The 24,785-nt window shown below is 35.8% G+C and overlaps 1 protein-coding gene across 2 annotated transcripts in view; it reads left to right on the top strand.

Annotated features, from left to right (window-relative positions):
- Nucleotides 1-24,785, top strand: part of LOC149250448 (uncharacterized) — a 549,018-nt gene that overhangs the window by 449,667 nt on the left and 74,566 nt on the right. Inside the window, exon 12 of one of the 2 annotated variants that reach the window (XM_089459091.1) lies at nucleotides 10,495-10,573. In XM_089459091.1, coding sequence (XP_089315217.1) covers nucleotides 10,495-10,573 — 79 coding nt within the window. Of the gene's footprint in view, nucleotides 1-10,494; nucleotides 10,574-24,785 lie in introns of those variants that run through there. The other variant, XM_089459093.1, reaches the window with a different exon arrangement.

The raw sequence follows: 24,785 nt of genomic DNA, 5'->3' as shown, positions 1-24,785 counted from the left end.
TACTAACGTATGGATAAAGTATTAATTTTAAAGCAAATCAACATTAGGTAAAACCCGTAAATATAAAAGGAATTGTAAAATATTATCACAAAGAATCATGTAATAAGATGCAATGATCTAACCAATTTATATATATGATTTGCGTTGAGTCAACATAAACGTAAAAAGGGTGTAATTTAAATTTAAGTGTAAGTTAAACTAATTAAAATAAAGAAGGTAAAAGTTGTTAATTAAAAGAAAAAATATCTAAAAAAGACAATTAAATTATTTAGCTATTTTTCTGACAAATGTGTATAATTATGTAATCAGGAATATATTAATTATGTTGAAATATATTTAATTCATTTCTCCGTAAGGGATATTATTTTGTATTATACATTTTTTTTTATTCAATATTTTGTAGCATAATACAAGTTAAATTTTTACTTTAGGAAGAACATGTTACTAACAAGGTTTTTGAGCTTATGATAAGGTTAGGGAGGTGATATACGTGCATATCTTTGTGTTTGATTTTATGGAAAACATGTAATTAACAAGGATTTGGAGTTTATGATGAAGATTAGGGAGATGAAATTTAGGGACTGGATTGATATTGTTTAATTGTAAAAGTGAAGAAATAAAATCGCGTGTAAAACTTGAAAGTAAAACAAAGTAAGAAGATAAACAAAATTTAAAAGAAAAATTGTGATTTAAATATTTAATTCAAAAAATTAAAACTAAAATGAAGTTTAACTATTTTTTAATATTTAATAGCTTACATTTTAGAAAAATTATGGGAGAGAGTATATGCCTTTTGAATATGAAAAGCCACCACTACCAAGGAGAAGTTCAAATAGTTTATAGAACTACCATGCATCTAGAAAACATTAAGGAAGATGAAGTCCATGAAGCATATGCATAAGCATTGAGCAACATAAAACTTGTAGAGATCACAAGCAAAATGCACTATAAAAATTGACTAAAGAAAAAAATGCTAAAAATATGAAATAAAAGTATATTAACATCCACAATAAATGAAACCATATCTATGTTTTAGCAATATACATCAAAAACTTTTCAACACTAACACCAAACTCATCTCCTTGACAACATACTATACCATATTGTATTTCAATTTTACAAAAGTATTTCAAGCCAATAGAAACAACAAATTTTTAAGATTTGGTGGATCTGTGAATTAGTACAACAGATTCACTACTTTACAATATTGAAGTTTATATTGAAGTTGTTTCCAGATCCAAAGTAATCTAACGGGAGCTTAAAAAGTTTTGGTGGCCAAAATGTTTATGTGGAAAATGCATGATCTGGAGTAGCATCTAGATACCAATGACATATGAATATTTAGAATCATTTTAAAGTTGTTGTCTGAAAGTTTTTTTTACTTTTCTATTATGTGTTATGATTCAAAGTTTCATTTAAAAGGAGAAAGTCTTATTTTCAATTGGAGAGTTAAGAGGAACTCTTAATCAAGTCACCTTTCGTAATAAATTGGATTTGCTTCTCATTTTAAGAAAAAGGAAAAAAAATTCTTATTTAAAAAAAAAATCCCAGTTATCAAATTATATCAAAATCCTTAAATATTCCAAAAAGCTTTATAACTTCCTCTGGCTGAGACCACTTAATACTATCCACTCTCAAAAAAAACAAGCTTACGAAAAAAAATGTGAATTGTAAATCAAATACCACATTATAAACCAAACTTAAAATATTCAGTTTAGACTACACATCCTAATCAAAAGTAGAAGACAAGCTTACAAAGATGCTCATAGTAAATCAAATTGTCAATTATGAACCAGCTGAAGATATTCGATTTAGACTACAAATCCTATTCAAATTTATGCTTTTTTATGCTGGGTAATGAAATCAACCTTGATCGCATAAAGGAAATCATAAGTGGTCAAATCACACCATGAAACTCAAAGAGGTCATATCAGTGAGAACACATCCGATAGCAAGATAAACCATTAGTTATGTTTGCGAGAATCACATAACTTTTTTCACAGTTATGAGTAAGGTATAAAAGTTACACCAGAGGTGCAACCTAATTTATGAAAGCATAGCCAACATTTACAAATACCCAAGCGTTAAAGTATCAGACTGCTGTAGATGACGGTAGTGAAGATATAAGAGCTAGACACGAATCTGTAGTATACAAATGACTATGAGCCTGTGCAGAACAGTTATCCACATGGAGAATCTACAACATGTTAAGTTGTACTACAAAGGATGTCATTCCTTCTTTAGAGATCACAGACCATTGATATAAATTCTGTTATGTAGACGGTAAGAAGAATTAAACACGTGTTATTAGGCACAATGACAAACCATGTAGATGATGCTTCTTAATGAAAGTACTGACAGCGAAATTATAACAGAATTATGTCATTCAATAAATTAGTGATTAATGGAACATGAACACTGAACAATATTACCATATTCAAGGTGCATTTACCTCTGCTTGTTATAGTAGATTAATGTCATGACACAACAGATTTTTATGTATCCTAAACAGTGATGAAATTACAAGCATCAATAATATCTATCCAAGTGAACACTATGGATGTATAAATTATAATATCTATCCAAGTGAACACTATGGATGTATGAATCTTGGATGCATATAATGTTAAGGGCAATCGTCAGCACAAGAAACCAACCATTAAGGTACAAATAGTGCATCTCTCAGCATGGAAACATTAATAACCCAAACCGCTGACAGCTTTACCCAAAAGTTAAGCATTGTGTTAACTGTATATCAAATCCACTGGCGGTGAAAATGATCGGATTACGTGTATAAAAGTCATGTATCATAAGAAATCGTGCCAAACAGAAGGAAACTTCAAAACAGTCTCTCAAATAATGAAATATTGCCATCATGCACCAAGTCGTTCCGAAGTTTTTGTCATCTATTCAATTAAGAACATGTTTAAGATGTCTGAAGTGCTCCAATTGTTGCCCAGACTTCATGTATCGTGTAAGATTAGATCATGTATAGTGCCATAAGACAATTGCCAAAGAGATGGAAATCATTCAAGACGTTTGAGTGCTTGTGTAAATGAAATATTATACCATTTAAGTGCTTTAGAACATGAATTCAGAACCTAGGATAACTTCTGCCACAAATCAGTGCTAAGACACTTGAAACGGAGAGCAAAATTAGTATGACGTTTGCATCATTGAATAGGTCGTTGGGTTTATTGTTTAGTCGATCTTCTTTAAAAGGAGTCAGGACTTCAAAATCGTGAATAGGCTCAAACGTTGTGAATGTAAGTGACATAAAGTTCAGATTACCCTGTATGCAGACCTTGCCAAATACCCAGACGTATAACATAAATTCAAAGTTTGCTTTAGGTGAGAAATTAAAGGTTTGCGTAAGACATAACAGTTCATATCTCCATGCATTCAGGTCTGAAACATAAGCTTAAGAAAACTTGGACGTCCAGATTTAAGAAGTGAGGCTTATGTGCAAAAGAGACGAGTCGTTTCACTTAATCATTGAGTCGTTGCACCTATTTCAAGATCGATTACTTCCCTTTAACTGTAAAGACCATGAAAACACCTCAATGCTGCCACAGATCTATGTGAAATGACTTTAAACAAGAGGACGACTAATGCATATGTTTCAAAGCATAAATTTAGGAAACTCACAATGGATAAGTAAACTCAAATGTTTTCAAGTGTTTTGAAACATTAGGTTGGGTTAGATTTAAAGATAACAATGAAATGATATTAAACTTTGACCATGTTGATTTCAAAGGGTAAATCTTGAAAAATCAATTAGCATGACGAGATTTAAGGAATAAATGATATAGTAATGAAATGTTTTGGATCTAACAACCCAATATAAGAGATCAAGCAAGTAAAGTTCCAGGTTACAAAATCAAAGAGAAAAAAAGGAAAGAAGATGATTTTTAAGGTATTTTGGTTGAAAAAGATGATAGACCAGTGTGTCAATATGGCTATGGGACCACTACACAAAATTTGAGTGAACTTTATGACTTAAGATGAAACGTTGGGGGGATGGTTGAGGGAAAGGTTGTTTTCCAAGCATTGGCTAGGGTTACTAGGTTTTCTCAAGGGTGGTGGGGGGATGGTCCTCTAAGAATCCTATCCAAATACTAGCAAGATGATCTCAAAGCTTGGACAAGGCAAGAGAGAAGAGCCCTAGGACATCCTAACTCAATGCAATGGAGCAATTCTTCAATGGGTAAAGGAAAGGAAGCAAGAAGTCTATATCTTGATTTGCCCCTCCAGGTGGAGCAAGGTGCCCTTCTTTGGCATTGTAGTTGCTCTGTTCTCCAAAAAATATGAAAATATCATCTTCTAACCCTTGAAACATATTTAAACAATCACCAAGAAATGAAAATGAGTGAGTCATCCTCATTATATAGATAAAAGGCCTCCTCAATACAAGATGTGAATACAATGTGTCAGCTGAAAACCATGAGAAAAACCCATTAGCAGAGTACAACATGTGGGCATAAAACACCCTTAAAATCCTCCAAGTGAAGAGTGTCCCACTAGAAATTGTCACATGTGAATAGAAGGGGCCACACATGTGGTCTAAAGGGGCTAGAAGAAGTGCATCCTCCCAAAATGTGTGTCAACATCCTTATAATAAGTGAAGATCGGGTCAACATGGGCCCAAGAAATAGAGCACTTCTCCAACAAATCCCCAAAAGCAAGGAAGTGGACATAACAACCTTCTCATGCATGATGTGATCCCACATGTGTGGGACGTCCAAGGTAGAATCCAATGTGTGCCGACACATGTAGCTTCTCAAGTAGGGCATTGATAAAATAAAACAAGGTGGTCAGTTGCCATGTCATTTGTAGTTGTTATAACAACTTGGGACCTTGTGTAACCACCTCCTAAAAGTCATCAAGTTCCTCAAATACCTCTGACATGTGTCAACGAGGCATCCAACTAAGAAAGGATGTCATCTCTAAGTAGTCTACATGTCAACTATGATGAAATGGCATCCTTGTCATCATTTGATGCACTGTCAGAATCCCAATGTAGTGACATGTATCTTAATTAAGTACATAGATCCCAATGTAACATCATGAATCCCAATGCAGTGTCATTGATTCTAAGGCATGGTACATGGATCCCAATGCAAGGCACCCACTTGTAGTGGTGGTTCCAACTTCTTGGTAAGCCATTAGGTGGTATATCCTTAATGATTTCTTCCACCACAACATAATAAAGGTTAATTTTAAGATTTTCCTAATTTGTACAATGGGGGAACAAAAATTAACCCTTATACATACGTCAAGTTCTAGGGAAAAGTGTATTTCCAAGTCCTTAAGTGAAAGGTAGGGGATGTGATGAAAAATTATGAAAGGGAAGGGGAAAAATTCATGTGATGAACCTCAAAGTCATGTAATGATGTATAGTTCTTATATTTTGATCACCTTGCTTTCAATAGCTAGGAATTTTATGTATAGAACCCTTTAAATTGGGGGCTTAGCATTGAGCTACCTTTCCTCAACATTATTCTGACTACCCTTTTTTTCTTTTCTTTTAATTGTTCATTTCATTGAACAAATCCATTTTCCTTTAGATATTCATAAACAAGCATTAGACTAGGGGAAATGGCTTCATAATAAAGTGTCATTTACTTAAGATTTACATTTCATTGGCTCTCCATCGCTTAGATTTTTTCCTTTAATGACTGGGGATTTTCTTTGTTTAGATCTTTTTGGTGATCTTTGGTAAATCAAACATGAATGGAGATGGATTTTTATGGGTAGGATGGAGAGAAGGGTAAAGTGGAAAGTGTTAAGTGTTAAGTATGGTTGAGATGTGGAGGATGCTAACATAAATAGTTTCCTACTAGTACAAATTGACCCAAGAAATGATGACACTTCTAAAGAAAAACCATACCCCCCATGGTATGATGAGGAAAATAATAAAACTATAATAACATGAAGTGTTATGGATTTCATTTAGAATTTACCACTTTCATGACATGACCTAGAAATTATAGAACGACATCCAATTAAGGAAACCAATGCATTGAACATCAAATAGAACATGTTGAAATGAAATTGTACCATCCCAAATGCATTTGTCATACTGAGATGTGAAGGTGGAGCATCAAATATACCATAATTATTTTAGCACAATGATATGTCTAAAAGAGAAACTAAGACAATTTCTTGAGTTTGGAGAGTTTGAGCAAGAAATCCCAGATTACCCTGTATGCAGACCTTGCCAAATACCCAAATGTATAACATAAATTCAAAGCTTGCTTTAGGTGAGAAATTAAAGGTTTCCATAAGACATAACAGTTTATATCCCCAAGCATTCAAGTTTGAAATATAAGCCTAGGAAACCTTGGACGTCTATATTTAAGAAGTGAGGTTTAGGCGCAAAAGAGGTGAGTCATTTCACTTAATTGTTGAGTTGTTCCACCTATTTCAAGATCAATCTCTTTCCTTTTTAAGTGTAAAGACCATGAAAACACCTCAATGTTGCCTTAGGTCTATGTGAAATGACTTTAAACAAGAAGAAGACTAATGCATATGTTTCCAAGCAAAAATTTAGGAAACTCACAATGGATAAATAAACTCAAGTGATTTAAGTGCGTTTTGAAACATTATGGATAGATATAAAGATAAAAATGAAATCATATTAAACTTTGACTATGTTAATTTCAAATGATAAATCTTGAAAAATCAACTAGAATGACAAGATTTAAAGAACAAATAATATAGTAATGAAATGTATGGGATCCAACAACCCAAAATAAGAGATTAAGCAAGTAAAGTTTTAGGTCACAAAACAAAAATAAAAACAAAAAAGGGGAAAGGAGATGATTTTTACGGTATTTTGGTTGAAGAAGATGATAGACTAGTGTGTAGAGACAGCTATGGGACTCCTATACAAGATCTAAGTGAGTTTTATGGATTAAGATGAAACATTGGGGGATAGTTGAGGGAAAGGTTGTTTTTCAAGCATTGTCGAGGATTACTAGGTTTTCTCCAGGGTGGTGGGGGGATGGTGATCTAACAATCCTATCCAGGTACTAGCAAGGTGATCTCAAATCTTGGCCAAGGCAAGAGATAAGAGCCCTAGGACGTCCTAACTAAGTGCAATGTAACAATTCTTCAATGGTTAAACGAAAGGAGACAAGAAGTCTATATCTTGATTTACCCTTCCAAGTGGAGAAAAGTGACCTTCTTTAGCATTGTAGTTGCTCCGTTATCTAGAAAATATGAAAATATCCTCTTCTAGATGCACAAAAACACTTTAGGCAAGTTTTCTCATTAGCCTCCAATGAATGAAAATGAGTGAGGGATCCCCCTCATATAGATAAGAGGCCTCCTCAACACAAGATGTGAATACAATGTGTTAGCTAAAAACCATGAGCAAAAACCATGAGTTCATCTCAAAACCATTAGCAGAATAGAACATGGGCACAAAACACCCTCAAAATCCCCCAAGTAAAGAGTGTCCCACTAGAAATTGCCAAATGTGCATAGAAGGGGCCACACATGTGGTCTAAAGGGGCTAGAAGAAGTGCATCCTCCCAAAATGTGTGCCAACATCCCTTTCATAAGTGAAGATCAGGTCAACATGGGCCCAAGAACTAGGCACTCCTCCAACAAACCCCCAAAAGTAAGGAAGTGGAGATAACAACCTTCTCATGCATGATGTAGTCCCACATGTGTGGGACATCCAAGGTAGAATCCAATGTGTTGTGGCATGTGTAGCTTCTCAAGTATGGCACTAATAAAATAAAATAGGGTGGCTAGTTGCCATGTCATCTATAACTATTGTAACAACTTGGGACCTTGTGTAACCACCTCCTAAAAGTCCTCAAGTTCCTTAAATACCTCTCACATGTGGTCCAAGGAGGGATTGATCATGCACGTGTGTCAACAAGGCATCCGACTAAAAGCAAGGATGTCATCTCTAGGTAGACTACATGTCAAGTATGATGAAATGGCGTCCCTGTCAACATTTGATGCATTGTCATGACCCCAATGTAGTGACACGTATCTTAATGAAGTGCACATATCCCAATATAACATCAAAAATCCCAATGCAATGTCATGGATTCTAAGGCATGGTACATGGATCCCAATGGAAGGCACCCACTTGTAGTGGTGGGTCCAACTTCTTGGTGAGCCATTAGTTGGTATATCCTAAATGAATTTTTCCAACACAATATAATAAAGGTTAATCTTAAGATTTTCCTAATTTTTACAATGGGGGAACAACAATTAACCTTTATACATATGTAAAGTCCTAGGGCAAAGTGCATTTCCCTAGTCCTTAAGTGAAAGGTATGGGATGTGATGAAAAATTATGAAAGGGAAGGGGAAAATTTCATGTGATGAACCTCAAAGTCAATAATGATGTATAGTTCATATATTTTGATCATCTAGCTTTCATGAGCTAGGAATTTCTTGTATAGAACCCTTTAAATTGGGATCTTAGCATCGAGCTACCTTTCCTCAACATTGTTCTCACTACCCCTTTTTTTATTTTCCTTTAATTGATCATTTCATTGGACAAGCCCCTTTTTCTTTATATATTCATAGACAAGCATCAAATGAGGGGAAATGGCTCCATAGTGAAATGGAATTTACTTAAGCTTTAAATTTCATTGGGGCACCATCTCTTAGCCTTTTGGCTTTAATGGCTAAGGATTTTCTTCGTTTAGATATTTTTGGCGATCTTTGATAAATTAGACATAAATGGAGATGGCTTTTATGGATGGGGTGGAGTGAAGGGGAAAGTGGAAAGTGTTAAGTATGGTTGGGATGTAGAGGATGCTAACTTAACTAGTTTCCTATTAATACAAATTGACCCAAGAAATGATGACACTTATAAAGAAAAACCATGCCCCCCATGGTATGATGAGTAAAATAGTAAAACTATAAGAATATGAAGTGTTATGGATTTCATTTAGAGTTTATGACTTTCTCGACATGACCCATAAATTATAGCACCACATTTAATTAAGGAAACCATTGAATGAAACATCAAATAGAACATGTTGAAATGAAATTGTACTATCCCAAGTGCATTTTTCAATCTGAGATGTGAAGGTGGAGCCTCAAATATGCCATAATTATGCTAGCACAATGATATGTCTAAAAGAGAAACTAAGAGAATTTCTCGAGTCTGGAGAGTTTGTGCAAGAAAGCTCATAGTCTCAGCAACATAACACCCCTATGAGAGTGTTGCCTCTAATGTAGTTACCACTTGGTGGATAACATTTGGCTCCTACTTGGGGACATGCACTTTATGCAATAGTGTATGAAGACTCCTAGAATCTCTCCAGTACCTTTTATGTACACATCATCTAACTCAGGGAAAGCATCAGTGAGGGAATCTAGCACCTTGAAAAGAATAAATCCTAATTTGCATAAAATCAATATTTTTCTAAGTCTAGAACATGGAATAAAGCATGAAAATATGACAAGTAAATCAATCTAAGCAAAATCAAATATGCAGAAGGCAACCAATCAAGCAATGCATGAAATGAAACACAAACATCAATAAGCAAATACAAGTAATCAAACAAGCAACTACATAAAGTTCAAAGAGCTTATTTATTCACAAGGGCAAGTATTGCAATAGGTGCCATATAGATATGTATGGTAAATTCATGTAACCAATGCAACCAACAAATAAGGTTGACCTCATACAAACCCCTCTCATGCAAAGATCCACAAGCCAACAAGATTAGAGTAAGGAAATCACCCTAAGGCATAAACCTAAAGTTTAATCAACATTGGTTTACAAAATGTCTTATTTTCCTCAACCACCAACTCAAGGCATGGATATGGTCAAACAAGAAAGGTTTCCAAGGTAACTCCAACTACAAGTTACTTGGGAAATGGGGTTTAATCCCAAGAGATTTTAAATTTAGAGGACAAACACACTCACTCAAGACATCCAATACTAAGATCTCACCAGAAAGCCAAAAACTATGTGAGATAGACAATTCCCAAATCTTATGAAACTCCATAGAAAATGATTATATGTTGTGATTGATTACAAACTTAAAAAAATGGTTTCACATAAATGAAACTCCCAATAACCAAAAGTGCACACACTAAATTCTTATTCCTATAAAATTGTTTTTGTGGCTAGAAAATACCATATCCATAGTCACATTATATATTAATCCATTAGTATTGAAATAACTAGAAAATCCATACGAGGAAGGGAAATATAAACCAAACTTGATGAATTCTCTTTATTCATTATCCCTTTAATATTGACAAGAGAAGGTTTATGTTTGTTACTTATTTATCCAGGTCGTAATTTTTTAGTGCACGAGTATTGAATCTACTAGTACCATGCCCTCTTATTAGTGTGTATGTTTCCTCAAAAAAATTATAATATTAATCAACATTAACAGTCCATAATCATTTTGTACCAAGCAATCCTTGCAACATCATTTTAATACATTTAAAGATTTATTGGCCATTTTGTTATTTATGTACTATGATGATTCTCTATTGCAGGGAAAATCTCAAGGATTCCTTGCTGGTGTTCAATCCCTTGCAAGCTTAATTTCACCACTTATAATGAGTCCGCTTACAGGTATGTTGTTAAATTTCTTTTTATTAAGCCAATATCTTTTTTGTATTTCACATCTCACATGTATGTTAAATGTCTTCGGTATTTTCTAAAAGAGAAGATGCTTAATTTTCATTTTGTCCATTAGTTAAAATGAATATGAATGTGCAACATTGTTCATTGTGAAATACATTCAATATATGTATAAATGTTCTCATTAGCTATTTATCTTTAAATGGTATTTTTTTCGAATATATTTTTTATATTTGTAGTCATGACTTTCAGGGAAAATGATTAAAAGTTCTCATATAGAAATAGGAAATAAGGGTTGTCGATGGAAATATTGAAATAAAAGGGATCAAAACTAGTCACAATGGAAGTGTATAAGTAAGATCCACTTATGAAAAATATATATAGTGATCAAAGCTAGTGCATTCATATAAATTAAATGGCTAAGAAACATCAATAGACATCAATCCATGATAAGCATCAAAACACTTACTTCATGATACATATCACATTGTTAAAATTAAAGAAATCATAAAAATTAATTAAATTATTATTAATAATAATTATAAAAAGAATTAATATACAAGTTAAACATATAATACATTAAAAAAAAAGATGAAACAAGATTCTCAACCATTGAAATTCACCCCACATTTCCATATCTACAAATAGGTTTGTTAAAATACCATGGGCCAATATCATGGCTTACCACATTCCTGAAAAACCATAACTCATTTCATATGACTTTTTTTAATTAGTCAATTAATTAATAAGACAAAAATGACGTAACTACTTTGGAGATAAATCTCCATCTTTAATTTGAGTATATTATTAAGAATATTTTAAAATATTTAGTGAATTAAATTCTTATTATTTAATAATTCTTGATAATCAAATTAAATTTTTTTTAATAATTAAATTAAAATTCTAAAAACTCTATTCCAAAATAAACACACTTATTAAATAAAAAAAAAATAAAAAAATTAACATTAAACATATTTCTATTACTACTCTATTTACATAATGAAGAGATACTTCTATTACTTCTTTAAACCCATTGACATAATGAAAAAGAATCTACATTAAGAACATTAATAATAAACATATTTCTATTACTACTCTATTGACATAATGAAGATGCTTCTATTACTTCTTTAGACCCCGTTGACATAATGAAGGGAATCGACATTGGAAGCATCAATAATGAAGAGATGCTTCTATTACTTCTTTAGACCCTATTGACATAATGAAGGGAATCGACATTAAACATGCTTCTATTGCTTCTTTGGACTCCACTGTCTAGACATTTGTTTACAAGATGAAGAGAACTGGCATTAAACCTGCTTCTATTACTTGAAATTTGTGACGAGGGGACATCGATATGTCAACTATCTTTTATATATGGAGGAGGTGATGACATCAATATGTCAATTATCTTTTATATGTGTTAGATGGGTTTTAAATTATCCAACCACTAATTTTTGGAATGCCACCAAAATGACTAAATGGAAATCTGGTATCAAAAACATTATCTTAATCCTCCAAATTGTATTATGTAATTGTGTTCTTTAAGGATGACTCTCGAAGCAAAGAATTTCAATTTCATGAAAATAAGATCAATTTGGTACGGTATTTGGACGAATCAACTACTGAGTACTCTCGAAGTTTCCAACGGAAACTTAGTGCCTCAGATCCGTATCTTAAATATCACACTCACGAAAAAGTGACTAGCCAGGAGTTTATCTGGCCATGAATACAACAATCCAATCAAATATTAGAATATGATGCTGAACTCATACATTGTCGTTAAATTGACCATTCAACATTATATTATGGATGATGTTTATAGGTAAAGTTACATCGCTAACTTTGGAAGTTTTCTTTTAAAACTCGTCCTTTAAGACTCGTCTTTTAAACCGAGTTGTTTGTTTTTCTGATTTAATTTTTATAAAATCTGGTAGGAATTTATTGAAATCACAAGTTTGATGGATAACCCTGCAAAACAAAAGTGCCTTCAAGGATTTTCAGAGTGCTGATACCATATATATTATGGAAAAACCAGTTTAAATAACACAAATAAAGATTCCACCTCAAAATTTTCCATCAAATTCTAACACTAAAAATTCCAAAAAATCACATTAAAAACAACTCCCTTTTAAACTTCAACCTTTTCTTTCATCACATTCTCATAAAAAATATCATTCAACATCACTGAGCAACTAACCCTATAACCATGAGCACAGTTTGACTTATTTTGCTCCCTTGAAGCCTATTATCACATTATATGATATAAAAACAAATATAGGTTGTGCTTAATTTCACAACCCCACATCCAACGAAGTTGGAATATCACATTGCCCCTCGTAAGGTAAGCTTGGGTAAGAAACTATTACAGTAATAACCACAGGCGATCAAAAACACAACTTAAATGAGATTAAATAATAACAAAATCGGGGTTTTTAAATACGACAAAATAGGGTGCCCCGGCGATGAGACCTTCCATGACTTCAGGCCCATCTCACTCTGTAATATTTTGTTCAAATTATCTTCTAAAATCATTGCAGAAAGATTGAAGCCTTCTCTTAATCGCTGCATTACGAGGGACCAGCATGCTTTCTTAAAAGGCAGGTCTATCTTGGATGCGGTCGCCTTGACGCAGGAAACTCTGTTCTCTATGCTATCCAAAAACAAGGATGCGGCCATCCTCAAGATCGATCTGCAAAGAGCCTACGACTGCGTGGATCGGGGTTTTTTAAGAATTCTTCTGGAAAAAATTGGCCTCAAGCCTCAAAGTGTCAATTGGGTCATGAGCTGTGTAGAAAATGTTAAATACTCTGTCATTATAAATGGATCTCCCTCCCCTTCTTTCCAGGCGGAGAGAGGACTCCGACAGGGGTGTCCCTTATCTCCTTTGCTCTTTATTCTGGTCATGAATTCTCTTAGTTTGCACCTGAACAGAGCAGTAGCAGAGAAGCATTGTAGGCCGGTTAAGTTATGCAAAAACGTATCCCTCTCTCATAATCTCTTTGTAGATGATATTCTAATTTTTGCTATGCTTTGCAAAAACTCCTGGCAGTGTATTTATGATATTCTTCTGAAGTTCCAGCGTGCTACAGGCCTTAGTGTTAACAGGGGAAAATCCTCTCTATACCATAATGATTTGAACCTCGAAATTATTCGCTGGATTGCGGACCTGATGAGCATCGCTCCAATTTCTATATCGCAGGGGCTTAAATATTTAGGCTTTCCGTTAAAAGCAAAAGGTAATTCAAATTCGGATTGGTTATGGCTTCTGGAACGATTTTATAAAAGGATATCCATCTAGGAGTTCAAACTCCTTTCCCTGGCTGGTAGACTCGTTCTCGTGCAGGCAGTCCTCTCTCAGCTATCAGTTTTCTGAGCTCATCTTTTTTATCTTCCTTCTAGTACCATCAATCACATGAACAGATTGATCGCCAATTTCCTTTGGGGTGGCCGCTCTGTTCATAGCAAAATGCACCTTGTTAAACTATCAGCCTTATCTAAGCCTAAGATCGATGGCGGCTGGGGTCTCCTTAACCTTCGCACTTTTGGAAACGCTCTGCTTTGTAAGTCCCTCCACCGTGGTATTTTCGGAACCGGACTGTGGAGCATGATCATTAAAGGAAAATACATGAGAGGCAGGTGCATTGATTTTTGGTACAGGAGGGGAACGGTCGGCATTAGGCATGGTTCGGCGATCTGGCAGAGTTTAAGAAAAACTCAGCCTTTCTTCCTGCAGTTTTTAAGCTGGAACCTATCCTCAGGCACCAGTATTCTCATTGGATTCGACTCCATCTCGTGCGCGTGGGGTTTATCTTTTCCTCATCAGCTGGTTCTTTCCTTCCACAGGCAGGGTTTGTTCACTTGGGACAAATTAATTAAGCAATGGAGGGGTTCTGTCCCGGTCTGGAAAGAAGCGGAGGACCTGTGCTTGCCTCCTCTATTGCGGCCGCTATGGGATTCAATAAAAGCTTCTTTAGGCAGTTTAGGAGTACAGCGTTCGGGCACTCATGATCACTTGGTCTGGAGCTTAAAAGGATCCTTTCAATCTGCAAATGTGAAGCTCATTTATGCAGATCTTATCTCATCATCAGCAAGAAGCTCTTCTCAGATCTTTCCCTCTTGTTTCTGGAAGGCCTCTTGCCCCCTTAAAATGATCGTTTTCTCCTGGCTGCTATATTGGAATAAGAACCTCACGTGGGAAGTTCTTCAGAGGAAAAATTGGCAGGGTCCAAGCAAATGTTCCATGTGCTTCAACGATGCGGAATCCAATGTGCACCTGTTCTTTCAATGCTCCTCGTCTCTCCAAATCTGGTATGAATTGTCTTTACAGTTTGGTTTCCCTCACATGTCTTTCTCTTCTGTTCAGGAAGCTTTTATTTGGTGGAGTGGTCAGTCCTCTTCGGCGAGATCGTTGTTCATTATTTCCTGCTGGTTCTTGTGGTTATGGCGAAATGCCCTTATCTTTCAACATTCCAAAGAACCCATTCAGGTTATTATTCAGAAGATTCTGGCCTTCCATGATTCCTATGCTCGGTAGACTATCTTTCAGCTCCATGTCTCCTTGTTGGGTTTTTCTGCTATGATGGCATCAGGCTATGTGTTTTATCCATTTGGCTGTTGGTGTAATGATCCCTCTGTTTTCCTTCTCCTTTAAGGAGGCTATGTTCTGTAATCTGCTGCATCCTTAGTTATCTTGGGTCATATGTTTCTTTTAGCTGGACCTGTTAGAGGCTTTCAGGTTCAATTTTTGGATTTTGTGGCTTTGGCATTCGGCCATCCTCTGCAAATCTGTAGGGAGTTATCCTTATGTTTCTGTTATATGTCTTTTTATATCTATATATAAAAATATGGCGGTTTTTTTTCCTCTGAAAAAAAAAAAAAAAAAAAAGGTTTATATCAGAAGGATCTCAAGAGAAAATTGTAACGCTATTAATACTCAGTGTGATCTTTCGAGTCTTGTTGCTGAGAGTATGCTATATTAATGATTCTGTTAATAGAGTATAGTGAGGCATTTTGATTGGCTATGGTCGTGTGTGTGGGGGGTTTTTGGTTCTCAAAGTTCCGAGTTATATCTTTTTTCGATGAACAATGTAAATGTATGTAATATGTAATTTACTGTTAGCTTAAAAAAAAAAATTGTTAATAGATGTCTAAAATATATTAATAGATGTTTAAAATATGTTTTTAGATCATAGTTGCGGGGAAGTGCCCCCCCTCGAACCCGCTCCCGAATTGCACTCTGAGCCGGAGTGGCTCGGGAGCGCGCTCCCAAAATCGCTCTCGGATGGGAGCGATTTTCGGGAGCGCGCTCCCTAAAAAAAATTTACGCTCCCTACCCTGTTCGGGATCGTTTCGGGGAGCGATCGCTCCGTCGCTCCCGGAGCGATTTTTAATGCCCGGGAGCGATCGGGGAGCGATCGCTCCCGGGCGTAAAAAATCGCTCCGGGAGCGTTTCGACTCAGGCCGGGAGCGATCTGGTGGAAAAAAAATCCGTGGTCGCAAAAAAAAATCAAATTTAAAAAAAAAAAAATTGGTTTTAAAAGCCCAATGGGTCTAAAAAAATTTCATTGTGACTTCATTGAGCAAGATTTTGGAGCAAGAGCAAGAGCAAATGAGCGAGGAGCAAGTGCTGAGGAGCGAGGAGCAAGTGCCAAGGAGCGAGGAGCAAGTGCCAAGGAGCGAGGAGCAAGCCTGCAGAGATAAGTAACTTAGTAATTTAGTTAGTTTAGTTAGTTAGGTAGTGATTTAGTTAACTTAATTTAGTTTATTGAGTTTAAAAATCATAAATTTAAATTAAATTAATTAATCCCAATAAATTAAATTAATTTGCAGATTCAGGAATCAAAACCCTACAAACATCAAACACCATGGACCTGGCTATATTTCTTGGCATTTTCCTCTTCCTGGTCCCTTTTATGGTTATTATGGTGCTGGAGAGTAGGAAACGGAGGGGCCAAACTGAAGAGGGGGATGAAGAAGCTGGAGAAAGTCAAATTGGTGAAAACCCGGTGAGGAGGAGCTGGAGGAGGGTGAACATGACCCTCAAAAAACTAAACAAGACCAAACTCCATTGTGTAAATATGTTAACAGGGCTGAAACAAGGAGAGGGGGTGGAACCACTAAATTTCATTGCCCCCATTGCAACATTGATTACACAGGTTCATACACCCGTGCTAGAAGACACCTCTGCGGGAAAAGGCCATGGGATGGAGACAAACAAATAGGAATCAAAACTTGTACAGCGGTGTCAGTGGCGGATAGAGCCAAATACATAAGAGAAGAGGAGGAAGCCCAACACAGATCAAAAAAATCAAGGGGTTTCTTTGAACCAAGCTCACACTCACAAAGAACTCCTTCAGCGTCCTCCCAAGGCAGTGGATATGGAGGCACAGGGTCATCATCTTTAAGGCGTAGAACCATATCAGATTTCCTTGATGAGGGGTGTAGGAATGATGTGGATTCAAAGGTTTACAGGTTTCTCTATGCATGTGGGATACCATTCAATGTTCTTCACTCACCTTATTGGCACGAAATGGTTTCTGCCATAAATGATGCCCCTAAAGGATACAAGAGCCCTGGGTATGACAAGGCAAGAACCGTTGGCCTTGATCATGAAAAAGCAAAAATATCACATTCTTTGAATAGAATGACAAGTTCTTGGACTGACCATGGGGTGTCCATTGTATCTGATGGATGGACAAATGTAAAAGGCAAGCCATTGATAAGTGTTCTTGCTATGTCTGTTAGTGGTCCCATCTTTCTAACTGCACATGATTACTTAGACAAGTTCAAGACCACCATCAACATTGCAGAAGCATTACTTGAAACAATTGAGCGTATTGGCCCATACAATGTCATCCAAGTCATCACTGATAATGCTCCTAATTGTAAGGCAGCGGGAGCAATTATTGAGGATAAATACCCGAACATATTTTGGTCTGGATGTTTGGTCCACACATTGAACCTTCTGTTGCATGATATTGTCAAGAAAAAAAATGAACAATACCAATGGATTGGTGATTTGTACAAGAAAGGCAAACAAATGATAAAATTTATTACAAACCATAGCAATACCCATGACCTTTTCCGCAGTCACTCGAGATAGGAGTTGTTGAAGATTGCGAAGACCAGATTTGGTAGCTATTACCTCACCTTCAGGCGCCTTTTGAAGGTAAGAGAGGCATTAGCTAGCATGGTATCCAGTCCACATTGGCAGGTATTAAAGGAAAGGGCTACAAATGTAGCTGACATGGCAGGTTTTGAAATGGTGGAGGAGGCCGCTCTTGATGGGCAGTTTTGGACAATTGTGAGGCAGGTATTGGATTTCACCAAGCCAATTTATCACATGATTCGGTTTGCAGATACAGACAAACCAGTGATTGGCGAGGTGTATGAGCAAATGGATACCATGTTGGGGGAAATAAAAGACATTGTTCATAATAGAGATCCCAACTTGTACAAACTGATTCATGATTGTGTGTGTGAATGGTGGAATAGGCTTAATCTTCCACTACATTGCTTGGCGTATATCCTTACGCCAAAAATACTACTCTACATCTTGGTTGGGCCAACCTGCAGCAGGGGGTGGGGTTAGGACCAAACCCCATTTAGATCCAGAGGTAACTAAAGGATATTTGGAAGCATCAGAAAAGTTGGTACCTGACAGGGAGGAATGTGCAGCTGTGCGCCTTGAAATAGGCAGATACTTCAGTGGCACTGGTTTGTATGGTAACTTCCATGCAATGGACGACAGAGATAGATTTGATACTCTCACATGGTGGGAAACATATGGCGGGCATGGAATTTTGCCAAAATTGGCAAAAAAAGTTCTTTCACAGGTTGTAAATACTTCTTCTGCAGAGAGGTGTTGGAGCACCTACAGCTACATACATAATGTGAAAAGAAATAGACTCAATGAAAACCGAGCAGAAAGCCTGGTTTATGTGCACTACAACTTGAGGTTGTTGAGTCATTACTGTGATCGGGCTTATGAGGATCCCACATATAAAATTTGGGACAATCACCCAGAGGATGATAATTTGGAGGATGGCATTATACATATTGAAGAACTGGAAGAGGAAATTGTAAGGGATGAAGATGAAGCAGCTGCAGCAGCCATGCCACCTCCACCTCCACCTCCACCATCCAGTAGCAGTGCTCGAGGTCCGAGTCTTGTTCCTTTGCTGTCGCCACCTCCATCTACACCCTCACGTGGAGGTTCTAGTTCTGGTCGTCGGTCTGTGCGGGAGACTCCTAGAAGACCACCACGACCTGCTTATACTCCTGGAGACTCTCGTGGCAAGGGCCACATGTAGATTCTGATTTACAATTTACTTGTCTTTTTTAGTTTCTATTAGACTTTAGTTTTCATAACTATTGAGTTTTGAGTCCTTGACTCTTGATTCTTGACTCTTTCATATCATAATGATATTTTTTGTAAACAATATATCACTGTGACAATGAAAATTTGAAGTTTGAAGTTGGGCCTTGGCAATTATAACTCATTGGTAATGATGTGAATTATGAATATGATGCTTCGTGAAAGACTAAAGTTGTTTCATTTCATTTCATTATTCATGTTTCATTTTATAAATTTATAACATTTCATATCATGTTAACAGTTAGAAGTTAGGATTTAGAAATATCTTAGATATTACTTCTTGTAATGGTTAAACTTAGCTTACAAGTACAACTTTGGTGATCAATGATGATAAATGTTATTGAATTTTCAATTTTGAAAGCTTGAATTTGAAACTTTAAGATTGAATTTGATGAATCATGATTCATGATGATGAAACTCAATATGTTGCAGTTGTAATATGTATTTTACTAACTTGTGGACATGGTTGATGACGATTATAATTTCTAGATGATTGATGTGATATGGTTCAATGATCAATCTATGTTTTTTTATGTTTTTTATGTCTAATTCATCATTCTACATGTTTTTGTTGACATATATGTATCAAAAATTAAAAAATATAATATATATATATATATATATATATATATATATATATATATATATATTTTAAAAATCGCTCCCGGATTCGCTCCCAAACCGGGAGCTTCTGAAAATGGTCGCTCCTGCTCCCGCTCCCAAGCAACATTGTTTTAGATGCTTAGAATATTTTACAAGTAGGAAGTAGTAAATTTATAATTTTTTAAAATAAAATAAAAAATAAAAATAAAAAATTGTTCAATGTCACAAACCAATCTAGTTTGAATGCCTAAAATATTTGAAATAGAATAAAGATAATAAATAGTATATAAAAATGTATGAAATTAGATATAAATAGGATGGCATAACATAATGAAAACCTTATTATAAATACTTAGGCAAGGGTGTCTTTTCACAAAGAGATTTGTCCTTTTTATAAGGCACGCCATTTCATTATAGTTGTGTGGTGGGAATGGTCTGTTGTCTTCCTCCCTACCCAGGGTCAAAGCTCTAGCTATCACATGTTTGTCTGTATCGAAATTATCTATCTTGATTCCTCTGAATAACAAGTAGATGTTGTTCATGGACGTAACTAGTACCAGATTGGTACAGTGAACCACATAAAAAAATTAAAAAATTAAAAAACGCATTCTCATTATAATGTCTTTTCACTATTTAACTATTATTTTTTTGTTTGTTAGTTTTCCCATGACTTGCAGGAATAGCCTTTGGTTAAGAAATCACAACCTAGGGGCATCTAAGTTATCAAAATCCTGTAGAGCCACATCAACCCTTAACATGGCTACATTTCTTGTATCCATGGAGTTTCAAACCAACAACCTTCACACAAGGAGTGCCTTAATAAAACACATCGTCACTAATTGTTCTACTGTCTACATCTTGTGGGTCTATTTAACTATTATTTATTTATATTTATATATGTGCACGAAGAAAAGTTAGCAGCTCTCTAATGTGTTCTGGCATGGTCTAACCGCCTCCCACGAATCCTTAACTCTAGAAATGTGTTCGTTTACCAATTCCTATGGGTTTTGGTGTAACAAAAATCATGCTCCATTATTGTGGTATCAGAGCTCAAGTCATGGGTTTGATGCACACCCATCTCACACTTCGGGGGAGATTCTTGCACAAAAAAAGCCAGTAAATTTCTAGTGTGTCCTGACATGGTCTAACCACCTCCCATGGATCCTTAAATCTAGCGATGTGTTCGTTTACCAATGCCTACAGGTTTTGGTGTAATGGCAATTGTGCAAAATATTGTTGTAATGCCAAAGATAGGGGGAAGCCTACTTATGTCCAAGAAAAAGATTGGAAAATGAAGATTGCTGGAAATATTGTTTTTGGATTTTTGATGCCCCATTTGGATACCTTGTCTTTGAATGTATTTTTACTCCAATTGCCTAGCTCAAATGGGTGAATAATATATATGGCTGGAAAGATTATTATGATACATTTCCAATGGTATAAGGCACTTCCTCTAATTCCATAGGAATGAGGAGATATGAAAGATTTCATCAAGAAGACCCATCCACAGTACAAACAAGTTGACCCAACCAGATTTACAAGTTAGCCCCATAAATGAATGTACAAACACTATAAAAATAGGGCATATGAGTTCATTTTAACATGAATTCATCGACGAAGAGATCTGAGGTTGCAAGTGGAGCCGAGGAATAACTTTTGGGTGATTCTTGGAGTCTAAAGGTGGAAGCAAAAATGTGATTTATGCAGTGAATGAGCCATCTTGGCATTTTCACTATATCTTTTCATCTCTGACATTTAAGACCGTGAAACTTGGAGGAGCTATAGAGAAGATCTTCATGTACATGTGGTTAAAATCTCAGACGCTGGTTCATTATAATTTCGAAGATATGGTCTAAGGAAGTTAGGCTTCCTGAATGTTCCTGGGATCTTCTTCTAATAGGTCAGCTTGGAATTTTCGCTATAACTTTTGTTCTGGGATGTTTCAAACTATGAAACTTGGAGGATATAGAGAGAAGATCATTATGTACCTGTGACTCAAATTACAAGTCTTGGTTTGCTATAATTTTGGAGATATGTTGTAAGGAAGTTAGGCTTTTTGAATGCTCTTGAAATATTCTTCAAACCTGTCAGCTTGATATTTCTGATATATCTTTCTTTCTATAATTTTTTAGAATCTGAAATTTGAAGGAGACACGAGAGAAATTTCAATGTACCTATGGTAGAAATTCCAAACCCTCATTCATTAAAATTTCGGAGATATGATTTGAGGAGGTTAGTGTTCATAAATGCTCATGAAACGTGTTTGAACATATTAGCTTGTCATTTTCGCTATGAGTTTATTTCTGAGATGTTTTGGACTATGAAATTTGGATAAGACAGAGAAGAGATATCTAGATACCTATTGTAGAAATATCAAGAACAGATTTGCACGATTGGATACATGGCATGATGTGAAGATTGTTCTTGGGAAGAAGCCAAAAGAAACAAGTTTTGGGAGAAGTAGACTTGGTGAAGGAAGAAGTAGCAAGTAAACTTGGTGAAGGTGGAAGCAACTAATAGAGTTGGTGAATGCATAAGCAACAAGTAGACTTGGTGAAAGTAGAAGCAACTAATACTCATTGTGAAGAAGAAAGCAAATAGGTTGGTACATATGAATATTTGCAACAATGGGGATTGGTGTCTCTTGTAGGTTGGTGCCTACAAATCTTACAATGGAGGGGATTATAGAAATATCAAGAACAAATTTGCAAGATTGGATATGTGGCATGATGTGCAAATTTGTTCTTGGGAAGAATCCAAAAGAAACAAGTTTTGGTAGAAGTAGACTTGGTGAAGGAGGAAGTAGCAAGTAGACCTAGTGAAGGTGGAAGCAACTAATAGAGTTGGTGAACGCAGAAGCAGTAAGTAGTCTTGGTGAAAGTAGAAGCAACTAATACACATTGTTAAGAAGAAAGAGAGTAGTTTGGTACATATGAATATTTGCAGTAATGGGGATTGGTGTCTCTTGTAGGTTGGTGCCTACAAATCTTGTAGTGGAGGGGATTGTTGTCTCCTATAGGTTGGTGCCTATAAAATAGCAGAGGGGATTATTGTCTCCAGTAGGTTGGTGTCTACAAAGTTGCATAGGGGATTGGTGTCTCCTATAGGTTGGTGCCTCAAACCAATAGATGGGATTGATGTCTCCTATAGGTTGGTTCCTACAAAGTAGTAGAAGGGCTTGATGTAATAGTGGGTTGGTACGTACAAATTGATGTAACATTAGGTTGGTGCCAACAAGATCTTTCATATAAAGAAGTTTTGTGGTTTTTACCGTAAGGGCTTCCACGTATATCATGTGTTTTTCAATTTATGAGATTGATGTTTTATGATGTTTGATTGACTTTAAATAAGTAAAAATTGTAATTATACTGATTCACCCCACCTCTCGGTGTAATTCTGAATTCCAACAATTAGTATCAGAGCAAGTTCCTTCATAAGTAGTTTAACCATTGGAAGATAAATCTTAGAGGGACAAATGGCTATCAAGGATAATAGAGCCCCTTCCTTTGATGGAACAAATTACACTTTCTTGAAGATAAGGATGAGAGCACATCTAATATCTCTTGGTATTGATGTGTGGCATTTTGTGGTACAAGGTTATAAAGTTCCAGTAATTCTTCTAACAAATGCAGACAAGAAAAAAGTGTATGTAAATATTTCTGAAGCAACAAAAACCATATTAAGTGGTCTTGCTAATCTGGTATCTGTCAAGGTAATGCATTGTGACTGCCAAACAAATTTGGGATAAGCTTCAAAGCATTTATGAAGGAGATGAAAAGGGGAAAAGGGCTAAACTTCAAACTCATTGAACATAATTTGAAAGTTTAAAGATGATTGAAGAAGAAGATATTATAGATTCTTTCCTTTGAGTATATGAAGTCTTGAACACTATTAACGGATTGGGTGAAAGGATTGAAGAATCAACAATTGTTCAGAAAGTCTTGAGATCTCTTCGATTGAAGCTTAATCCAAAAGTTTTAGTTATTGAAGACATGAAAGATCTTGAAAACTTGAAGATGGATGAACTACGTGGAATACTCACTGCATATGAGATGAGAACGGGGAAAGAGAAGTTTGGACTAAGGGATGTAGCCTTCAAAGCATTAAATAAAACAAAAGGCCACAAGGACCATAATCACTTTAGCTTTGAATTCGATGGAGAAGAAGTTCAATTTGTGAGAGAGCTAAAAAGAGGATCTGGAAAATATAAAAATAAGCTATAATTCAAATGTTTTAAGTGTGGTAGAATATGTCATTATGCTTCAAAATGTCCATATGGAAAATCAGAAGATAGTGATGATGAAAATGAACATAGAAATAGAGGAAATTTCATAAAAAGGGAAGATCTCTCAAGAAGAAAAGTTTATATTCCAAGGAAGATATCATCTCATCAAAAGATAGTGATGAAGATGCATCTAATGATGATCAAGAAGAATGCCTACTCATGGCCTAGGGAAATCAGAAAGAGAAATTGGATGTAGTGAAATCTATCTCGAAAGGAACCAACGAAGAAAAAGGGTAATCTTCCACTTTGTTTCAATTGTGGTAATGAAGGAAATGATGATGAAGATGATTTTCTAGTCATGAATGCTGAAATTGTTGATTAACACAAAAAATATAACCAGGTGTTGACGGTGTTGGACCCGCCAACATTCAGGGGATCTCCCCGGTATGAAGACCCAATTACCATTTGGTGGAGGAGTCCCATCCGGTATGATGGCCTGATTGCCATTTACTTATCGATTTGCATTAGCTGTTGTTGTTCAGCACATGAGAGTGTTATGCTGGTATCTTCAAAAAGCAAGATGAGTATGCATGGTGAGTGCGTAATGTAACTCATGTCTTGGTTTTCTTACTGCAAAGGGAGAGAGTAAAGTAAGCTTCTAAATGAGAGGTAATAGTACCACCCAAGAAGAGACACATGCAAACTAGAAAGGTTTGTCCAGCATCCAGCGGAATAGTTCACATCAGATGTGGAAGTCGTTAAAACCGAAGTGAAGGGAACAACACGTACACCACCCAGCAGAGTAGTCCATACAGATGTGATGGTCGTTATAAGAAGAACAAAAAGATGGTCAAGTATCCTGCGGAGTAGTCCACAAGGATGTGACAATGGTGATAACCAATACACAAAGGTGGTCTGTCTAGTATCCCGCGGAGTAGTCCATAGGGATGAGATAGTGGTGATAACCAGTACAACACATTCCCAACAATGTAAGT

This window comes from Pinus tabuliformis, chromosome 7 (genome assembly GCF_031772625.1).
Source record: "Pinus tabuliformis cultivar Carrire ecotype Pingquan chromosome 7, CPIR1, whole genome shotgun sequence".
Lineage (NCBI taxonomy): Eukaryota > Viridiplantae > Streptophyta > Pinopsida > Pinales > Pinaceae > Pinus > Pinus tabuliformis.
The sequence above is the reverse complement of the archived record's forward strand: the minus strand, read 5'-3'. Positions and strand labels throughout refer to the sequence as shown.